Source organism: Manis pentadactyla, chromosome 2 (genome assembly GCF_030020395.1).
Source record: "Manis pentadactyla isolate mManPen7 chromosome 2, mManPen7.hap1, whole genome shotgun sequence".
Classification (NCBI taxonomy): domain Eukaryota; kingdom Metazoa; phylum Chordata; class Mammalia; order Pholidota; family Manidae; genus Manis; species Manis pentadactyla.
In genome coordinates, this window is record NC_080020.1 from 65123308 (window position 1) to 65145237 (window position 21930).

The following is a 21930-nucleotide window of genomic DNA, read 5'->3' on the forward strand; positions in this document are numbered from 1 at the left end:
AATTACTAGTACACACCCAAGTCTTGAAGCTATTTCTAGTAAACAAAAAGGCATATTCAGAGTACCTTAAATAACTGTTTACTTTTATAGGCATTTCTTAAATCTCTGGATTTTGGTATGTCATTTAAAAATACTTCTATATATGGATGGAAATTAGTGATACTGTATCATATCCTTGAAAATACATCTGTCAATGTCAAAGGTTTCACTTAAAAAAAAAAAAAACTTTTATATGACCCAAATGGAAGAATTAGATACAGTTAAAATCCTTCAGGAAAAGTGTTTTTTATTTTCTTCTGAGTGCCTTGAAAAGGTTTATTCACCTTAATACTGGCTTATATTTCCCAGATTTAGAACATAATAGTGTCTGCATCTCTGATAAGATAGAGACATAGCATTTAACGTGGGTGGAGGTTGAAATCTTACAGGTATGTACATTACTTTTAAAGAATTTTTAGAGTGACAAAATGTATCCAATATAAGCAGTATTATTATTTTTGCCCGCTCTCTGCCATTAGACAGTATTTGTGGTATTATTTTTAGTGAAGTCTGCTTAGACCTAATAAATAAAGACTTTAAACAGATGCTAAGGAAGGCTGTGTTCTCTGAAACAAATTCTCAATCAGTTTTATGACACATGCCTGATGTCTTTGCCTGCATTCACTACCAGGAAATAAAGATGAAATTAAATATTTATCAAAATCTCATCAATGACATCAGTGCTGTGTCCATAAACAATTCATTCAGAAAGATCTGAGAAACCATTCAAAGTTATGTGACATCAGAGCCTAGTTCTTAAATTGCTTTGAGGGAAAAAGCAGGTTTTAAAATTTCAGATATATATTTTTTAAGCAGAAGTTTGGTAAACCTAACTTCCATGAAGCCAGATGCTATACAGTGCAAAGACTAATGTGGCCAGTGGCTCTAAGCAAACAATTACTGCTCAGGTTTTATATAAAGAAAATGACAGTCCAGCTTGACACAGTAAACCAACAGGATTCAAGCCACTGAATAGCCTAAGAACTAGGTTTTATTCTTCTTGGAACTTGCTCTGTGGTGACATATACTCTGCATTTTCTTCTGACTTGATTCAAGTCTCAGTATGTTTTGTGCTGGTTGTAAGGTGCAGAAGTCCTAACCTCTGGCAAAAAAGAGTCCAACCCAAAAAGGGATGTGGTGCTTCCTGGTCTATCCAGGTAATCTATTAATTTATTATTAGCAGCCCAAGATGAGATATGTGCCCAATGTATAATATTTTATATTTGACTTATAAACATTAACCCAAAAAAAGCATCAAATACAGTTCAAGAGCCCAAGAGGAAAGGGGTAATGAGAAATCAGAACATTTAAGAATGTTTAAAGCATTGTTTTCCAAATGCTAACAACAGCAACAAAATTAAGTGCAAACTGAACATACTAATGAGATTTACAGGCACTGTGTGTAGAATGTGCAAAAGTTTGCAAATGTTTTTCCTTTCTGTGTGTGTTGCTTTAAGAAACTATCAAATATATCTCTTAGAAATATAAAGTTCCTTTCTCTCCCAACTGAAGGCAATTTTTGTAAGTTCAGGGTTTATCAATACTCAGGACAATAACACAAGTGAACCAGACAAATTCAGTTTCTTTCTGGGAAAAGAATAACAAACCAATGTTTAGGATATCAAAGACCCAACAAATACCACTTTCTCTAGAAGCCACCCAGAAAAATTTTATGTTGTCCAAGGCTTTTGTTCTGCAAGAGTCACCATCTACCAGTGAAGATTTTATATGCAGATACCTTTAAAAATTAAAAGAAAAAAAATCCAATAAACCATTTGATACAATTTTCTAAGTTACAGGCATAGTAAATGTAACCCAAAAACATAACAGACACAAAACACAACAGACAACAAGAAGGAATTTCCTTTAAGTAAATGAGACTGGATTTTAACAGAAAATTTAAAAAAACAGTTTAAAGCAATTCTAATCATTATACCTCCCTCTTTATAGGAAATAAAACTGGATCATGGTGAGAGAGCTGAAGGGAATTTAACCCACATGTTGATTTCCTTTCGGCTTTGGTCAACAGCAGTTTTAAGCTTGTTGTAGGCTTAGAATAAGACCACTTCTCTCTGAAGTTAATAAGAGCCCATCTCTCTAGATAGATCTCAGAGATTCCCTCACCTATCTGTAAGAGCTCTTCAGTCACCATAAACTTTTAAAAACTATGAATGAACAAAAGTGGTCTTGTCCTTGGTTCTTGTTCCGAAAATCCTGTAGTTTTGACCAGACTCTGTGGGTTACTTACTGTGTGTGTTGGTGTTTTGGGTAACTGCAAAGCTCAAGGACATACTGCTGTAAGATGTGACATGCTAATGTGACTTTATCACAGCCACCTGCATTTGGGTTTCAGAGAGTCAAATAGACTTGGATGGTCATTTAGTTTAAGGGCCTGGCCTAGTATTTTAAAGAGCTCTTCATTATAAGATTAATGTTTTTAAACATTCTGTTACTACAATAATTCCACTTACTGCTTTTCAGGGAATTACTCTATAGATTTTTAAATGTGCAATTTACACTAATAGTATAAAGAGAGAGATGGAACACTCAGAGGTGAACTTCCTTCCTGTCACCTGTAACACCCAGGTCCTTAGAAGGTACAATTATCTTCATTTGTAACACACACCCAACTTACCAGTGTGAACTTTAACTTGTATTTTTTTCATCAGCTTTTGGCTTGGAAGTTTCCTTCTTTGCCTAAAAGGGAAAGCAAACCCATCAATGATCTCTTTTTTTAATATCAAAAATCTGATCAACCAGTAGAAACTCAGAAGGTAGGGAAAAATAAGATGGTCTTTTCTAAGTATATTCTTTTTATTCGCCCAAATACTATAAATTCTTTCCCTTCAAGTTTATACACTGAAAATAACCTTAAGTGATTCTAAATATTTTATTCTAGACATGATTTTTCTGAAGGCTAGAGTAATCAAAAAAATACATAGCTGATTTTGGATGGTATTCATTCATTCTATGGTGGTCTCTTCTACTTGGGGGAATTGTCGGGCAGCTAATCCATAGTACACAAGGTTTTTATGCTTTCTATTTTTGATCATGTACTTTGTATAACTGAAATTAAATAAGCAAACAAGTAGTTTATCCATTTGAGATATAATGGCATGAGCTACTAATTATCCAGTTTCTTACATCCTTTATAGATTTTACTACATGTTTTTTTGAGGTATAACTGACATATAATGTTAGTTTCAGGTGTACAACATAATGATTTGATATTTATACAGCAAAATGATCAACATAACAACATGTCACCAGAAATTTTTTTGCCTTGTGATGAGGACTTTTAAGATCCCTCTTAGCAACTTTCACGTTTATAATGCAGTATTATTAACTATAGTCACTATGCTGTATGTTATATTGCCATAAGTTATAACTGTAAGTCTGTACCTTTTGACCCCTTTCATCCATTTCACCCACTCCTTACCCCATGACTTTGGCAACCACCAATCTATGAGTTTGTTTTTTGCTTTGTTTTTAGATTCCACATATAGGTAAGATTATAGTATTTGCCTTTCTCTGATTTATTTCACTTAGCATAATGCACTCAAGGTCCATCCATGTTTTCAGGAATTACAAAATTCCTGCTTTTCTGTGGTTGAATACTATTTCATAATATATATACCACATTTTTTGTATCCATTCCACCAGTGGATACTTAGGTTGCTTCCCTGTCTTGGCTCTTGTAAATAATGAGCATGGGGGTGCATTATCTTTTTGAGTTAGTGTTTTCATTTTCTTTGGATAAATACTCAGGATTTCCAGATAATCATAGTTTTATTTTTCATATTTTTAGGAACCTCCATACTGTTTTCCATAGTGGCTGTACCAATTTACTTTCCCACCAACAGTGCACAGGGGGTCCGTTTTCTCTATATCCTTGTCAACACTTATTTCTTGTCTTGATACTAACTATTCTAACAAATGTGAGGTAATACCTCATTGTGGTCTTGATTTGCATTTCCCTAATCAATGATTAGTGATGTTAAGCATCTCATGTACCTGTTGGCTATCCATATGTCTAGCAAAATGTCTATTTGGATCCTCTGCCTATTTTTAAATTTTTTTGGGAGGTTATTGAGTTGTATGAGTTATTTATATATTTTGAATATTAACCCCTTATCAGATATATGACCTGCAAATATTTTCTCATATTTGGTAAGCTGCCTTTTCATTTTGTTGATGGTTTCCTTCATTGTCTGGAAGCTTTTCAGTTTGATGTCATCCCATTTATGTGTTTTTGCTTTGGTTGCCTTTGCTTTGGGTGTCAAATTCATAAAATCACTGCCAAATCTGATGTCAAGGAGCTTACAGCCTATGTTTTCTTCTAGGAGGTTTATGGTCCAGGTCTTTACTCCACTTTGAATTACTTTTGTGTATGGTGTACAACATAGGGGTATAGCGTTCTCAACACTATCTAATGAAAAGACTGTTCTTTCTCCATTGTTTATTCATAGGTCCCTTGTCATATATTAAATGACCATGTATGCATGGGTTTATTTCTGGGTTCCCTGCCCTGTTCTATTTGTCTGTTTTTAGGCCAATACCATACTGTTTTGATTATTATAGCTTTGTAACATAGTTTGAAATCAGAGAGGCATGTTGCCTCTAGCTATGTTCTTTTTCAGGACTGCACTAGCTTTTGGGATCCCTTTTCGTACCATACAAATGTTAGGGTTTTTTTTCTATTTCTGAAAAATGTCATTGGAATATTGATAGGGAGTATATGGAATCTGTACATTGCTTTGGGTAGTATGGACATTTAAAAACGATTGGTTCTTCCAACCCATGAGTATGGAATATCTTTTATTTGTGCCTTCAATTTCTTTAATTAATGTCTTGTAACATTCAACACACAGGTTTTTCACCTCCTTGATTAAACTTATTCCTAGGTATTCCTTGTGATACAGTTATAAATGAGATTTTTTAAATTTCTATTTCTTATAGTTCATTATTAGTGTGTAGAAACACAGAGATTTGTGTATATTGATTTTGTGAATCCTGCAACTTTACTGAGTCTGTTCTAACAGTTTTTGGTGGACTCCAGCATTTTCTCTATATATCATTGCAAATAGTGAGTTTTAATTCTTCCTTTCCAATTTGGATACCTTTTATTTCTTTTTATTGTCTAATTGCTCTGAACAAGACATCCAATGCTATGCTGAATAAAAGTGGTAAGAATAGGCATCCCTGTCTTTTTCCTGATCATATAGAAAAAGTTTTGAGCTTTCACCATTGAGTATGAGGTTAGCCGTGGGAGGGTTTGTCATATATGGCCTTTATTATGTTGACGTGCATTCCCTCTATACCCACTTTGTTGAGAGTTTTTACCATAAATGGATACTCAATTTTGTTAAATGCTTTTTGTACCTGAGATGATCAGATGACTTTAATCCTTTATTTTATTATATGGTGTATAACCCTGATTGATTTGCAGACTACTGGAACAAATCCCACTTATTGTGGTATATAATCCTTTTAATGTATTGTTTAATTCTAATCTGCTAATATTTTTGTTGAGGAGTTTTCCAGTCTAGTTCATCAGGGATATTGGCCTTTAATTTTCTTTTCTTCTGGTGTCCTGGTCTGGCTTGGTATCAGATAATGCTCTCCTCATAAAGTGAGTTTAGGAGCTTTCCCTCCTGTTTATTTGCTTAGAAGAATTTGAGAAGGGTAAGTGTTAATTCTTCTTTGCTTCACTGGTGAATTCTTGTACCAAACATTCAGTCTGTTCCTGGACTTGTTTGTTGGGAGATGTTTGATTACTGATTCCATCTCTTTACTTAATTGGTTTGTTTAGGTTTTCTATTTCTTCATGATTCTGTCCTAGCAGGTTATTTTTTCTAGGCAGTCCAATATGTTGGCATATAATGGTTCATAGTAGTCTGTTATGACCCTTTGTATTTCTGTGCTATCAGTTGTAATATCTTCTTTCATTTCCAATTTTACTTATTTGAGACCTTTTTTTCTTAGTGTGTCTAGCTAAAGGTTTGTCAATTTTACCTTTTCTACTGTCTTTTTAGCCTCTATTTCATTTACTTGTTATTTCCTTCTTTCTAATAACTTTGGACTTGGTTCTCCTTTTTCTAGTTCCTGAAGGTATAAAGTTAGGTTGTTTGAAATTTTCGTTTCTTGAGATAGACCTGTATGGCTTTGAACTTCCCTCTTGGAACTGCTTTTCCTGCATTGCATAATTTGTTTCAAGGTATTTTTTTGATTTCTCCTTTGATGCATTGGTTATTTGGTAGCATATTGTTTAATCTTGACATAACTGCAAACTTTCTATTTTTCTTATAATTGATTTTGTTTTATATCATTATGGTTAGAAAGATCTGATTTCAGTCTTAAACATATTGAGATTTGTTTGTGGCCTAACATGGGCCTATCCTGATATTGCTCTGTGTGTTTGAGCAAAACATGTATTGTTTTTTTTTTTTAGATGGAGTGTTCTGTATGTATCTGTTAAATCCCTCTAATGTAACATGACATTTAAGGCAGATGTTTATTGATTTTCTGTCTAGATGATCTGTCTATTGGTGAAAGTGGGGTATTAAAGTCCCCTACTATTACTGTATTGCTATTTCTCCCTTATGTCTATTAATATTTGCTTTATATATTATGTGCTCCTATGTTGGGGCATAATGTTATATCCTGTTGCAGAATTTACCCCTTTACCATTATGTACTGCCCTTCTTTATTTCTTACTATAGTCTTTGTTTTAAAGTCTATTTTATCTGATTTAAGTAAGCTACCCCAGCTTTCTTTAGGGTTCCATTTGCATGGAATATCTTTTTCCATCTGTTCACTTTCTGCTAGTTTCCTGTAGGCAGCATTTAGATGAGTTTGTTTTTTATCCATTCTGCCACTATGTCTTTTGATTGGAGCATTAAGTCCATTTACATTTAAAGTACTTATTGATAGGTGTGTACTTATTGTCATTTGCTGAACTGTTTTATGGCTATTTTATAGTTTCTTTGTTCCCTCCTTTTTCCCCTGCTCTTTTTCTTTGTGATTTGATGATTTTCTGTAGTAATATACTTAGATTCCTTTCTCTTTCTCTTTTGTGTACCTTCTGTAGGTTCTTGCTTGTGGTTGCCATGAGCAAGTTTTTTTTTGATATAACAAGTTATAATCAACTTAAAATAGTCTTGTAAGTTTGAATGTTTTAAGTTTTTACTCCCCATACCAAGTTTTGTTATTGATACCCATTTTACATATTTTTATCTTATATATCCCTTAACCAATTATTGTAGTTAGTTATTTTTACTTCTTTTGTCTTTTAACCTGCATACTAGCTTCATATGTGATTAATTTACCACTTTTGTAACATGAGTATTCTGAATTTTACTACTGCCAGTGAGATTTGTACTTTCACATGTTTTCTGGTTACTAATTAGTGCCCTTTCTCTTCAGTTTGAAAAAAGCACTTTTTAAAAATTATATGATCCTATTCTTGGTTTCAAATATGCAACGCAAGTGGTTCAACAATTATCCATATTATTAAATTTTTATAAGAAAGAAATCCTGAGGGGCGGAAGATGGCGGCGTGAGTAGAGCAGCGGAAATCTCCTCCCAAAACCACATATATCTATGAAAATATAACAAAGACAACCCTTCCTAGAATAAAGACCAGAGGACACAGGACAATATCCAGACCACATCTGCACCTGAGAGAACCCAGCGCCTCGCGAAGGGGGTAAGATACAAGCCCCGGCCCCGCGGGAGCCGAGCGCCCCTCCCCCCAGCTCCCGGCGGGAGAAGAGCAGGCAGAGCGGGAGGGAGACGGAGCCCAGGACTGCCGAACACCCAGCCCCAGCCATCCGGGCCAGAGTGCAGGGCGCTCGATACTAGGAAAACAGGGCAGCAAGAACAGTGAGCAGGCACTGGAGGCCAGGTGCTGGAGGACATAAGAAAAGCACGTGACCTTTTTTTTTTGCTTTTTTGCTGTTTTGTTTTGGCGAGCGCTTTTTGGAAGTCTTAAAGGGATAGGGAGCCCAATACTAGGGAAACAGGGCAGCAAGATCGGTGAGCAGAGGCCTGAGGCTGGCGCTGGAGAATAAAGAAAAACGAGCGGCCACTTTTTTTTTTTTTAATTTTTTTTCTTTTTTTTTTGTGGTCATTGTTTTGTTTTGGCGGGTGCTTTTTGGAAGTCTTAAAGGAGCAGGGTGGGACACTTTATCCAGATGTAGGGAATCCGGGGATCTCTGGGCACTCTAACCCCTGGGCTGCAGGGAGCAGGGAGGCCCCTTACGGAGATAAATAGCCTCCCAGCAGCTCCTGCTCCAACGCGACTCCACCACTTTGGAGTAGCTGCCCGAGCCAGGCCACGCCCACAGCAACAGCGGAGATTAACTCCATAGCAGCCGGGCAGGAAGCAGAAGCCCTGTCTGTGCGCAGCTGCCCAGCACAAGCCACTAGAGGTCGCTGTTCTCCCAGGAGAGGAGGGCCACAAACCAACAAGAAAGGAAGTCCTTCCAGCCGTCACTCGTCCCAGCTCTGCAAACTATTCCTATCACCATGAAAAGGCAAAGCTACAGGCAGACAAAGATCACAGAGACAACACCAGAGAAGGAGACAGACCTAACCAGTCTTCCTGAAAAAGAATTCAAAATAAGAATCATAAACATGCTGACAGAGATGCAGAGAAATACGCAAGAGAAATGGGATGAAGTCCGGAGGGAGATCACAGATGCCAGAAAGGAGATCGCAGAAATGAAACAAACTCTGGAAGGGTTTATAAGCAGAATGGATAGAATGCAAGAGGCCATTGATGGAATTGAAATCAGAGAACAGGAACGCATAGAAGCTGACATAGAGAGAGACAAAAGGATCTCCAGGAATGAAACAATGTTAAGAGAACTGTGTGACCAATCCAAAAGGAACAATATCCGTATTATAGGGGTTCCAGAAGAAGAAAAGAGAGGAAAAGAGATGGAAAGTATCTTAGAAGAAATAATTGCTGAAAACTTCCCCAAACTGGGGGAGGAAATAATCGAACAGACCACGGAAATACACAGAACCCCCAACAGAAAGGATCCAAGGAGGACAACACCAAGACACATAATAATTAAAATGGCAAAGATCAAGGACAAGGAAAGAGTTTTAAAGGCAGCTAGAGAGAAAAAGGTCACCTATAAAGGAAAACCCATCAGGCTAACATCAGACTTCTCAACAGAAACCCTACAGGCCAGAAGAGAATGGCATGATATATTTAATACAATGAATCAGAAGGGCCTTGAACCAAGGATACTGTATCCAGCACGACTATCATTCAAATATGAAGGTGGGATTAAATAATTCCCGGACAAACAAAAGCTGAGGGAATTTGCTTCCCACAAACCACCTCTACAGAACATCTTACAGGAACTGCTCTAGATGGGAGCACTACTAGAAAGAGCACAGCACAAAAACACCCAACATTTGAAGAATCGAGGAGGAGGAATAAGAAGGGAGAGAAGAAAAGAATCTCCAGACAGTGTATATAACAGCTCAATAAGCGAGCTAAGTTAGGCAGTAAGATACTAAAGAGGCTAACCTTGAACCTTTGGTAACCACAAATTTAAAGCCTGCAATGGCAATAAGTACATATCTTTCAATAGTCACCCTAAATGTTAATGGGCTGAATGCACCAATCAAAAGACACAGAGTAACAGAATGGATAAAAAAGCAAGACCCATCTATATGCTGCTTACAAGAAACTCACCTCAAACCCAAAGACATGTACAGACTAAAAGTCAAGGGATGGAAAAACATATTTCAAGCAAACAACAGTGAGAAGAAAGCAGGGGTTGCAGTACTAATATCAGACAAAATAGACTTCAAAACAAAGAAAGTAACAAGAGATAAAGAAGGACACTACATATTGATAAAGGGCTCAGTCAAACAAGAGGATATAACCATTCTAAATATATATGCACCCAACACAGGAGCACCAGCATATGTGAAACAAATACTAACAGAACTAAAGGGGGATGTAGACTGCAATGCATTCATTCTAGGAGACTTCAACACACCACTCACCCCAAAGGATAGATCCACTGGGCAGAAAATAAGTAAGGACACGGAAGCACTGAACAACACAGTAGAGCAGATGGACCTAATAGACATCTATAGAACTCTACATCCAAAAGCAACAGGATATACATTCTTCTCAAGTGCACATGGAACATTCTCCAGAATAGACCACATACTAGGCCACAAAAAGAGCCTCAGAAAATTCCAAAAGATTGAAATCCTACCAACCAACTTTTCAGACCACAAAGGCATAAAACTAGAAATAAACTGTACAAAGAAAGCAAAGAGGCTCACAAACACATGGAGGCTTAACAACATGTTCCTAAATAATCAATGGATCAATGACCAAATCAAAATGGAGATCCAGCAATATATGGAAACAAATGACAACAACAACACTAAGCCCCAACTTCTGTGGGACACAGCAAAAGCAGTCTTAAGAGGAAAGTATATAGCAATCCAAGCATATTTAAAAAAGGAAGAGCAATCCCAAATGAATGGTCTAATGTCATAATTATCGAAATTGGAAAAAGAAGAACAGATGAGGCCTAAGGTCAGCAGAAGGAGGGACATAATAAAGATCAGAGAAGAAATAAATAAAATTGAGAAGAATAAAACAATAGCAAAAATCAGTGAAACCAAGAGCTGGTTCTTCGAGAAAATAAACAAAATAGATAAGCCTCTAGCCAGAATTATTAAGAAGAAAAGAGAGTCAACACAAATCAACAGTATCAGAAACGAGAAAGGAAAAATCACGACGGACCCCACAGAAATACAAAGAATTATTAGAGAATACTATGAAAACCTATATGCTAACAAGCTGGGAAACCTAGGAGAAATGGACAACTTCCTAGAAAAATACAACCTTCCAAGATTGACCCAGAAAGAAACAGAAAATCTAAACAGACCAATTACCAGCAACGAAATTGAAGCGGTAATCAAAAAACTACCAAAGAACAAAACCCCCGGGCCAGATGGATTTACCTCGGAATTTTATCAGACATACAGGGAAGACATAATACCCATTCTCCTTAGAGTTTTCCAAAAAATAGAGGACGAGGGGATACTCCCAAACTCATTCTATGAAGCTAACATCACCCTAATACCAAAACCAGGCAAAGACCCCACCAAAAAAGAAAACTACAGACCAATATCCCTGATGAACGTAGATGCAAAAATACTCAACAAAATATTAGCAAACCGAATTCAAAAATACATCAAAAAAATCATACACCATGACCAAGTGGGATTCATCCCAGGGATGCAAGGATGGTACAACATTCGAAAGTCCATCAACATCATCCACCACATCAACAAAAAGAAGGACAAAAACCACATGATCATCTCCACAGATGCTGAAAAAGCATTTGACAAAGTTCAACATCCATTCATGATAAAAACTCTCAGCAAAATGGGAATAGAGGGCAAGTACCTCAACATAATAAAGGCCATCTATGATAAACCCACAGCCAACATTATATTGAACAGCGAGAAGCTGAAAGCATTTCCTCTGAGATCAGGAACTACACAGGGATGCCCACTCTCTCCACTCTTATTTAACATAGTACTGGAGGTCCTAGCCACGGCAATCAGACAAAACAAAGAAATACAAGGAATCCAGATTGGTAAAGAAGAAGTTAAACTGTCACTATTTGCAGATGACAAGATACTGTACATAAAAAACCCTAAAGACTCCAACCAAAAACTACTAGAACTGATATCGGAATACAGCAAAGTTGCAGGATACAAAATCAACACTCAGAAATCTGTGGCTTTCCTATATACTAACAATGAACCAACAGAAAGAGAAATCAGGAAAACAACTCCATTCACAATTGCTTCAAAAAAAATAAAATACCTAGGAATAAACCTAACCAAAGAAGTGAAAGACTTATACTCTGAAAACTACAAGTCACTCTTAAGAGAAATTAAAGGGGACACTAACAGATGGAAACTCATCCCATGCTCGTGGCTAGGAAGAATTAATATCGTCAAAATGGCCATCCTGCCCAAAGCAATATACAGATTTGATGCAATCTCTATGAAACTACCAGCAACATTCTTCAATGAACTGGAACAAATAATTCAAAAATTCATATGGAAACACCAAAGACCCCGAATAGCCAAAGCAATCCTGAGAAAGAAGAATAAAGTAGGGAGGATCTCACTCCCCAACTTCAAGCTCTACTATAAAGCCATAGTAATCAAGACAATTTGGTACTGGCACAAGAGCAGAGCCACAGACCAATGGAACAGACTAGAGAATCCAGACATTAACCCAGACATATATGGTCAATTAATATTTGATAAAGGAGCCATGGACATACAATGGCGAAATGACAGTGTCTTCAACAGGTGGTGCTGGCAAAACTGGACAGCTACATGTAGGAGAATGAAACTGGACCATTGTCTAACCCCATATACAAAAGTAAACTCAAAATGGATCAAAGACCTGAATGTAAATCATGAAACCATTAAACTCTTGGAAGAAAACATAGGTAAAAACCTCTTAGACATAAACGTGAGTGACGTCTTCTTGAACATATCTCCCCGGGCAAGGAAAACAACAGCAAAAATGAGTAAGTGGGACTATATTAAGCTGAAAAGCTTCTGTACAGCAAAAGACACCATCAATAGAACAAAAAGGATCCCTACAGTATGGAAGAATATATTTGAAAATGACACATCCGATAAAGTCTTGACGTCCAGAATATATAAAGAGCTCACACGCCTCAACAAACAAAAAACAAATAACCCAATTAAAAAATGGGCAGAGGAACTGAACAGACAGTTCTCCAAAAAAGAAATACAGATGGCCAACAGACACATGAAAAGATGCTCCACATCGCTAATTATCAGAGAAATGCAAATTAAAACTACAATGAGGTACCACCTCACACCAGTAAGGATGGCTGCCACCCAAAAGACAAACAACAATAAATGTTGGCGAGGCTGTGGAGAAAGGGGAACCCTCCTACACTGCTGGTGGGAATGTAAGTTAGTTCAACCATTGTGGAAAGCAGTATGGAGGTACATCAAAATGCTCAAAACAGACTTACCATTTGACCCAGGAATTGCACTCCTAGGAATTTACCCTAAGAATGCAGCAATCATGTATGAGAAAGATCAGTGCACCCCTATGTTTATCGCAGCACTATTTACAATAGCCAAGAATTGGAAGCAACCTAAATGTCCATCGATAGATGAATGGATAAAGAAGATGTGGTATTTATACACAATGGAATACTACTCAGCCATAAGAAAAGGGCAAATCCAATCATTTGCTGCAACATGGATGGAGCTGGAGGGTATTATGCTCAGTGAAACAAGCCAAGCAGAGAAAGAGAAATACCAAATGATTTCACTCATCTGTGGAATATAAGAACAAAGGAAAAACTGAAGGAACAAAACAGCAGCAGAATCACAGAACTCAAGAATGGACTAACAGGTACCAAAGGGAAAGGGACGGGGGAGGATGGGTGGGTAGGGAGGGATAAGGGGTGGGGAGAAGTAGGGGGGTATTAAGATTAACATGCATGGGGGGGTAGGAGAAAAGGGAGGGCTGTACAACACAGAGAAGGCAAGTAGTGATTCTACAACATTTTGCTATGCTGATGGACAGTGACTGTAAAGGGGTTTATAGGGGAGACCTGCTATAGGGGAGAGCCTAGTAAACATAATATTCGTCATGTAAGTGTAGATTAGTGATACCAAAAACAAAAGAAAACAAAACAAAACAAAAAGGGCAGTTCCTGTGTGGTAACCTCCAATGAGTTCTACACAAGGGTATAAAGGGCACATAAAAGTGTAGGCAAAGGGTCTGTTTGCGTTTATACAGAAGATCAAAGCCTAATTGGGCTACCCTGAAAATGAACTAAGATACGATATGAAAGAGAACTTCCAACATCAGCACTCTCTGGAAGACTCATGCCAGAAGATGATCATCAAAAAACCCCAACAAAGATCCACGCACTGCTACAGCTGTAGTTGCACTCATCCCACCAGTTCCTGGACTTGCCATGGGAATGAGGAAGGAGATATCTAAGCTGGCCTGTGCATACAGTAAAACAACAAATTTGACTGGATCTATACTGTTGGAACTCAACCAAGAATTAGGAGAAGTGAAAATTGTAGCACTCCAAAATCTTACAACTACAGACTATTTACTGTTAAAAGAACATAAGGGATGTTAACATTCCCCAGGGATGGGTTGTTTTAATTTGTCTGATTTCTCTCAGACTGTTCAAGTTCAGTTGGACAATATCCACCATATCATAGATAAGTTTTCACAAATGTCCAAGGTGCCTAACTGGTTTTCTTGGTTTCACTGGAGATGGCTGGTAATTACAGGTATGCTTTGGTTATGTAACTATACTCCTATTATGTTAATGTGTGTGCACAATTTAAGTAGTAGCTTAAAACCTATACATGCTGAAGTTACTCTACAAGAAGATATGTCAAAGAAATAATCAATCTTCCCATGTTTTCTTCCGCCTGCTACTTCTATAGCTTTTCTTCTTCCTTCCTAATTACAACCCTTAAATAGAATTCGTGCCTCATATCAAATTTACCAAGTATCATAATTCTTCCAAGTGGTAAAGATACCTCAAGACAAATGCTGGGCATAGAAGCTACAGGGCATAAATATGCAAGGAAATAAAAAGCTAACCATTTCAAACAATAAGGCTTCTCTCTCACTTACCAACTTTACATTTCCCTGTATGGCCCCGGAAGATGACTGGTTAGCCAGAGACGGGTAAGATTCCTCAAGGGAGGAACAACCTAAGACAGGCACAGTCGCAGGGGGGTCATCAGGTGAGAAATTGGGGATCAACAGAGGTGAGGCTTAGAACCTCACCCCCCCGTTCTGAGAGAAATCTTCTGTATCTGTGGATGTTTTATTGCCCTCGTCTAGCTTGGATTAACACATAGTCTACAGGCACACACCTGATCATCTACATTTGCTCTCTTACAACACTAAACTATGTTTTCTATCTTTATCTTGTATCTACCTACCACTTCAGCATTTTATTAAAAATAATAATAATAAAGAGAGAAATGTGGTATCCACATATAAATCAAGTATAAAAGCCAAATGAGTATTCATATTTGAACTGACTGTTTATAGTTCATAATGCATGAGCAAAACCGAAAGTTTCTGTGATGACTGCCCTTGTACTGTTCACTATGTAACTTATTCATTATGTAAGAATTTGTTCTCCATGTAAGAACTTGTTTGTTATGCCTCAGAAGATTGGAGACTGATGAAAATTAGGCTTGGGGTGGATTAATGATTGTGCATTGAGCATTGACTCCCCTATACAGAATTTTATTGTCATTAACAACCATTTGATCAATAAATATGAGAGATGCCCTCAGAAAAAAAAAAAAAAAAAAAAAAAAGGACAGACTTCCAATGGTAAAATAAATAAGTAACCGGGATGTAATGTATAGCATAAGGAATATAGTCAAGTTATTGTAACAGCTTGGTAGGGTGATAGCTGGAACCTAGAATTATGTATATAAATGTTTTATCACTGTGTTGTACACTTGAAACTAATGTAATGTAATACTGTGCGTCAACTACCCTTCAATAAAAAAAATAATTATCTTAAAAAAAAAAAAAGCAAGTATTCAGGAAATTTAGCACCTAAGAACTTCAGCTAATAAAATAACTTTAAAAATCTAAAAAAAAAAAGAAAGAAATCCTTTCTTACAAGGCCAGGTTACTGGTGATGAACCCTTTTAAGCTTTTACTTATCTGGAAAACTTTCTCCTGCATTGTGAATGACAGCTTCATCAGGTAGAGTATTCTTAGTTGCATGTTTTTTTCTTCAAGCACTTTTAATACATTGTGCCACTCCCTTCTGGCCTGCAAAGTAAAGTTTCTGCTGATAGTTTATGGGAGTTCCTGTGTACATAAGAAGTTTTTTTTCTTTTGCTGTGCTTAAGGTTCTGTCCTTGTCTTTAGCTGGTGTCTTGGTGTGGCTATCTCTGGGTTCATCTCTGGAACTCTGGGCCTCCTGGACCTGGATGTCTCTTCCTTCCCCTGGTAAGGGAGGTTTTCAGCCATTATTTCTTCAACTAAGTTTTCTGCCCCCTTTTCTGTCTTCTCCTTCTGGGACCCCTATATTGCAAATGTTGGTCTGCTTGATGATGATGTCCTGTAAGTCCTTTAGCTCTGATTGGGTGAGTTCCCCTGCTCAGTTTTTGAGTTCACTGATCCTTTCTTCTAGTGTATTTTTGAGTTCAATTATTGTATTCTTCAGCTCTCTGACCTGTATTTTATATTTTCATATATTTTCTATCTCTTGCAATTCTATGAGCATCCACTCCTATCCCAAGTTCACTGAGACTCTTTATGGCTGTTATTTTGAACTCTTTATCAGATTAAGTCACTTATCTCCATTCTATTAAGATTTTTTTCCCTGAAGTTTTATCTTGTTCTTTCATTTGGAACATAGGCCTCTGTTTCTTCAGTTTCCTGACTCTCTACATTGGTTTCTATGCCTTAGATAAAAATAGCCACTTCTCCCAGTCTTGAAGGAATGGCTTTGTGTAGGAGGTGAACCTTATTTTTAAACCCTGCTTTTGTTGTCTCTTAAATTTTTGTCATTGTCTAAGCAGCCTACTTCATTTTTATGGTTCCCAGTAGTTGAAGGTGTGCCAAGATCTGTCAGTGTTCCAAAAGGAGGATTCAGCACCTAAATACAGGCTGATTGGAAGCCAGTTCCTCAAACAGCAGCTTTTAAACTATCTAAGTATATATGATTCTGTGGGGCAAGTGTAAGTCTTGCTGGTCACCAGACCCAGGTGATTGGGAGGCAGTCACAAAAACTGGGGCTCCAGAAGTATGTATAAGCCCCTTTCTGTGACATGCCAGTGACCTGGAGCAAGGTAGGGGGAGAGTACGAGATGGCAAGCACTGGCCTGCATTCCCTGAAGAGCACACACCCAGAGGCCCGCAGATGCGTGCTAAACCAGAAGCCTGCCTCTCAGGCCACAGCCCCAGGACAAACAAGTCTCTCCCACAGAAAGATGGGGGGTGTTTCAGTCTTTCTGCAGTGCTGGTCAGCCTGCCATGATCAGTCTCTCTAATTGTTACAGGCCTGGGGGACCCAGCAACATCAGCCACATTGGCCACCAGAGCCTGGTGATCAAGAGGATTCCCTGGACAGTGGCTGCAGAAATCATGGTACAAGGTATGTGTAAAAGCTCCCTCTGGGAGATACTGGCACTTTGGATCACAGCAGAAGGAGAGAGTGAACAGTACCCACGCTGAGGTGCTGGAAAAGATTACAGTTGGCCCGTAGATGTGTATTAACTGGAAGCCTGTCCCTTAGGCTGCAGTATGAAGATAAGCTAATAGCATCTGTCACAGAGACTGGGCACCTCAAACTACACATGTTGCTGTGCCATGAGGGAGGGAGGCATCAGAACTTGTTCTCTTTTGGTTACAGTTCTGTTAGACCCATAAGCATAAGCCCTGCTGATTAACAGAACCAGATGGCTCTAGACGTGTTCCCTGGAGGCAGCTATAAAAAATCAGAGCACCAGAGGAGCGTACAAACTTTTTTCTGGGAGACACTGGCTAAAGTGGGGAAGAGACAGAAAGCACGAAGATGGTGCTTGCCAGCTTTCATCCCAGAAAGTAGTTCAGCAGGCTCCTAGATGTGTGTGAAATCAGATGCCTTCCCCTCAGGCCTACACATAAAAAAAGCCAAAGTCTGGGAACCTGACTGCCTCTGTTCTGGGCTGGTAAGTCTGAGCTGTCAAACCCTTTAAGAACCATCCCTTAGAGTGCTGTAGCCTGTGGGTCCTGGGGAAGTGAACCCCACTGGCCTGCAAGCTAGATGATTTAGGGGCCTGGCTCTCAGGTGCAGAGCTTAGAGTTGGGATGCCTGGTGTAGGATTCCCTCTTAATGTGGGTCACTGCCCCAGGGCTGGGGTTGATGGAGAGATTATGCCCCTGTCTCTCCTACCTGCTAAATGAGTAGGAATCACTCAGGTAGCTTCTGGCCTTTTCTTTTTCAGAGGAAACTGTTTCTATGGAGGTGTAAATTTGGTGTGTCCAAACTGGAGGAAGTGAGCTCAGGATCTTCCTATGTTACTGACTTGAACTAGAACTCACTCTCCTGGTTTTAAAGGTACACCTTTATCTCATCATAGTCAGGGGATCACAGTAATAGCCATTTGCATCATGTTACTGGAATTGGCAGGGATCTAGAAGTTGTCAACTTCCATTCCTTCCCTGATGACAGTTTGAGTAATTTTAATAGGAAGCTCCCAGCTGTTGTGCTTCACTAAGCCCAATTCTAAGAAACTAGACCTTGTAACTTCCACTTTCTAGAGCAACATGCAACACTGTCTTCCCTCCCAGATAGTACCTAATGATATGCTGATTCACAGTAACTCTAAGCTCTTCTCTAATTCTATATGCCACTTCTAGGTTCTACAGTTTACATAAACCACATTTTCTGGTGGTGTCTCTCTACCATGTACACGTTTAGTTTAACCTGTCTCAATTTGCTGTGTTCTTAATGAATAGCATATTGTAATCAAATTAATTTTTCCTTACTGGTATATAAAGTAATGGTTTATTTTATAATTGATGGCAATTTAGATTTAATGCAATATAGTCTATGACTCTGTACTGTCAATGTGTTATTCAGGTAGAAACATGCAGCAGGCAGTGAGAAGCGGGGGTCTGGGTCTTTGCAGAAGCAGAAGTGTAAAAGAGAGTCACTCATTCCAGCAATCGCAAAGTCTCAATCCATTACTAATAAACTCCAATGCCCACAGGCATATTACTGAGAGATCAAATAAACTAAGGATTGACAAGGACCAGTGAGACAGCAACCGGACTGTCACTGCTGATCTCAGGCAGAGCTTAAGAGGAGGCAGAGGAGAGAAATGGGGCAGCAGGGCTTGTCAACCTGAGGACTGCTTTTAAAGTGGTGAAAGAACTTGAACATGTTTGTATTATTACAAGGGAAAAAAAAGTATAGGCATACCTCATTTGAGATTCACAGATAGTACGTTTTTTACAAATTAAAGGTTTATGGCAATCTTGCATCAAATTGCTCAGTGTCTTGTTTCAAATTTTGGTAACACTTGCAATATTTCGAACTTTTTCATTATTTATTATGGTGATACAACTCACTGACAGCTTAGATGATGATTAGCATTTTTTAGCAATAATTAAGGAATGCACATTGTTAGACATAATGCTGTTCATGCTTAATAGACTATGGTATAGTATAAGCTTTTCATATGCACAGGGAAACCAGGGGATTGTTTGCTCTGTTGGTGTGGTCTGAGACTGAACCTGCAAACTCTCTAAGGTATGCTTGTATTTAAGATGAAGAGATTGGAGAGAGTTGAGTACTGACCCCTGAGAGAAAGAAGGGGCTTAAGGGCAAGGAAGAGAGAGGGATTGTTAGTGGGAAGGGGACCCCAAGGACTCTCTGCAGGGTGGCCTCATTTTCTCTTTAAGGCAAGGCTATCTGCAGACAGTGGGGAATAGGCGTTTGGGGGAAGGGGAGAGGGCCTACCCTGATTCTGGGCTTGCACAGAGGGGTCAGCTGATACTGGAAACAATAAAGTTACAGAAGGCTCAGCCATGTTTTGTGTGATAAGGGCTGGTGATACAGGAAATTGTGTTAAAAATGTTCATTTAGATTTCTAAGGTACCAGTTAACAAAGGTCTTTAAAACTTCAATTTTTTTAGCAAGACATGCTAAGGGACAGATAGGACTTGGAACAATTATTTCACATTAACTAGATCCCAATCGAAACTGTAGGACTAAAAGTATATTTACTGCTCTGTTTACCTTTGCAGAATCCTTTGCTTTACCCCCACTTTTGGGTGCTTTGGAGCTGGAAGCAGTTGTCTTCATCTTGTCTTTGTCCTAAAGCAAAGGAAATGTAATGAGGCTATTGCTGTGCTGTTACCAGTCCATCTGGCTACAAGCAACTCACTCTAAATAATGGAAAACTTTGAATTTTAATCATGATTTTTTTTTGAATAGTGAATGTACACAGAAATGTCTAACGCAGGAGGTAAAAAAAGGATAAAAATAAGGAGGAAAATGTGGGTCACACTGCTGCTGTGCCAGTAAAGCAAGAATAGGACAGTGTTTTCAGTATTATGGAAACGTAACAATGGAAATAATCCAAGCTGGAGAAAGTCACATATAAAAAGTCCATTCACCACAAAGGCATTACTTATGCATTTCAGGAGTGAGAAACGGGATGCTGAGGTAGTCCAGAAAACGGACAATTCAATGATTGAGAGAGATGTTTAATACTGCAGATCTAGTTGCTGTGTTTTGGCTGTTGCTAATTTTTCAGAAAAGAACAATGAAGGCCACTCAATTCACTCTTCCACTTGACTTGAGGGGTGTAGTTTATGGACGTCCTATAACTTGCCAGACTAGTTTTTTCATTCACTTTTAATCGCTGAGCACTCTGCCTGCTGTGGAACAGGCATTTTGCTCATGCTGAGCCCTGAGGTAAGCTACCTCTGCTGCGCTGCTGGCTGCCCAGCTCACTGACTACACTGGTTGTTATGGTGAGTGTGATTGCCACAACGTGCTGACAGCTCAGGACGGTTGGCATTTTTTAGCACTAAAGTACTGAGATACGTATATTGTAAACATAACTCTTAGGCACTGAGAAACCAAAATTCGTTTGACTTGCTTTATTGCCATGCGGCTGTATTGTGATGGTCTGGAGCCACGCCCGCAGTATCTCCTAGGCATGCCTGCCTGGGCCTGGGAAAGGAGTCCTCCTGAAAGAGCTGGCGCCTGAACTGGGCCCTGAGCAGTAAGCAGTCAGCCCATCGGCCAGGGCAGGAAAGGCCAGGAGACCCGGAGGGCAATGGGCATGAGGAGGCAGTGTAGTTGGGTGGCTCTCACTTTAAATGAACGAAGACAAATCCTGATTGTTCCAACAATATGGTGTGGCAACCAAAAATGGTAGCTATGGAGATTACAAAGCAACATGGAAAACATTTACAATATTAAGTGTGATTACATATGGACTCTTAACTATGTGAAACATAAACGTAAGGAAGAACAAGCAGTATACCAAATGACAGTGTGTGTAGAGTAGTAGAATTAGGTATTTTTTCTTTCTCTTATTTTCAAGTTCTCTATGGCATCAATCATTTTACAGTCTATGTATAGATACACATATTCAAAGAAAGTCCATATGAAAAATTACACCACCTTTGCTGTATTCTCTGAGGCTGCTGTCGTTGAGGGGCAGCTGTCAAGCTCTCCGGAGAGGGCATCGATGGGGTCTTTGTCATCTGCATGTTTCTGAATTGTTAACGGAAACAACCATCAGTGAATCAGTACAAGGCAAAAATGCTATATAGGATATTTTCCTACATCACTGAAAAGAGGCTTATTTAAGAAACATCTTTTCCTAACATATAGTCATGGAAATGTTAGAAAAATGGAAATCTTGACAGCTTTATTTTCTTCCATCCTTTTCTACAAGGTGCTCAGAATTCTCTGAGCCTCTATTTTCTAATCTGGAACTCTCTGTCTTGAAGGGCTCTTGTGAGAGCTAAGTGAGAAATCACTCATTAACACATCCACTTTTTGAATGCATGTCTTGGCATCATACCAAGCACAGGGTAGGCACTTAGTCACTTCAGATATCTAAAATGTAAAATAAAGTTTCAGCAATAATGGAAAAACAATCTTTTTGGAAATATGCTGCTATGATATTTACCTTTGAGTCCTCAGATTTCTCTGTAGGTGGCTTTCCTTGCTTGCCCTTAAAAACAAATATCGATATTTCAAAAGGCTTACTTAGGTATAGTGGGTCTTTATATAATTTATTATCCACTGA

At 38.5% G+C, this 21930-nt stretch overlaps 1 protein-coding gene across 19 annotated transcripts in view; it reads right to left on the reverse strand.

The window, feature by feature from the left end:
* Window positions 1–269: 269 nt before the first annotated feature.
* CAST (calpastatin) overlaps window positions 270–21930 on the reverse strand; it is a 128621-nt gene continuing 106960 nt past the window's right edge. For all 19 annotated transcript variants that reach the window (XM_057493141.1, XM_057493197.1, XM_057493152.1 and 16 more), the window contains 5 exons: window positions 21811–21855; window positions 21297–21389; window positions 19899–19976; window positions 2675–2736; window positions 270–1777 (listed from right to left, as the gene is read on the reverse strand). In XM_057493141.1, the coding sequence (XP_057349124.1) occupies window positions 2686–2736; window positions 19899–19976; window positions 21297–21389; window positions 21811–21855 (267 nt within the window). In that variant the 3' untranslated portion in view covers window positions 270–1777; window positions 2675–2685. The remainder of the gene's footprint in view (window positions 1778–2674; window positions 2737–19898; window positions 19977–21296; window positions 21390–21810; window positions 21856–21930) is intronic.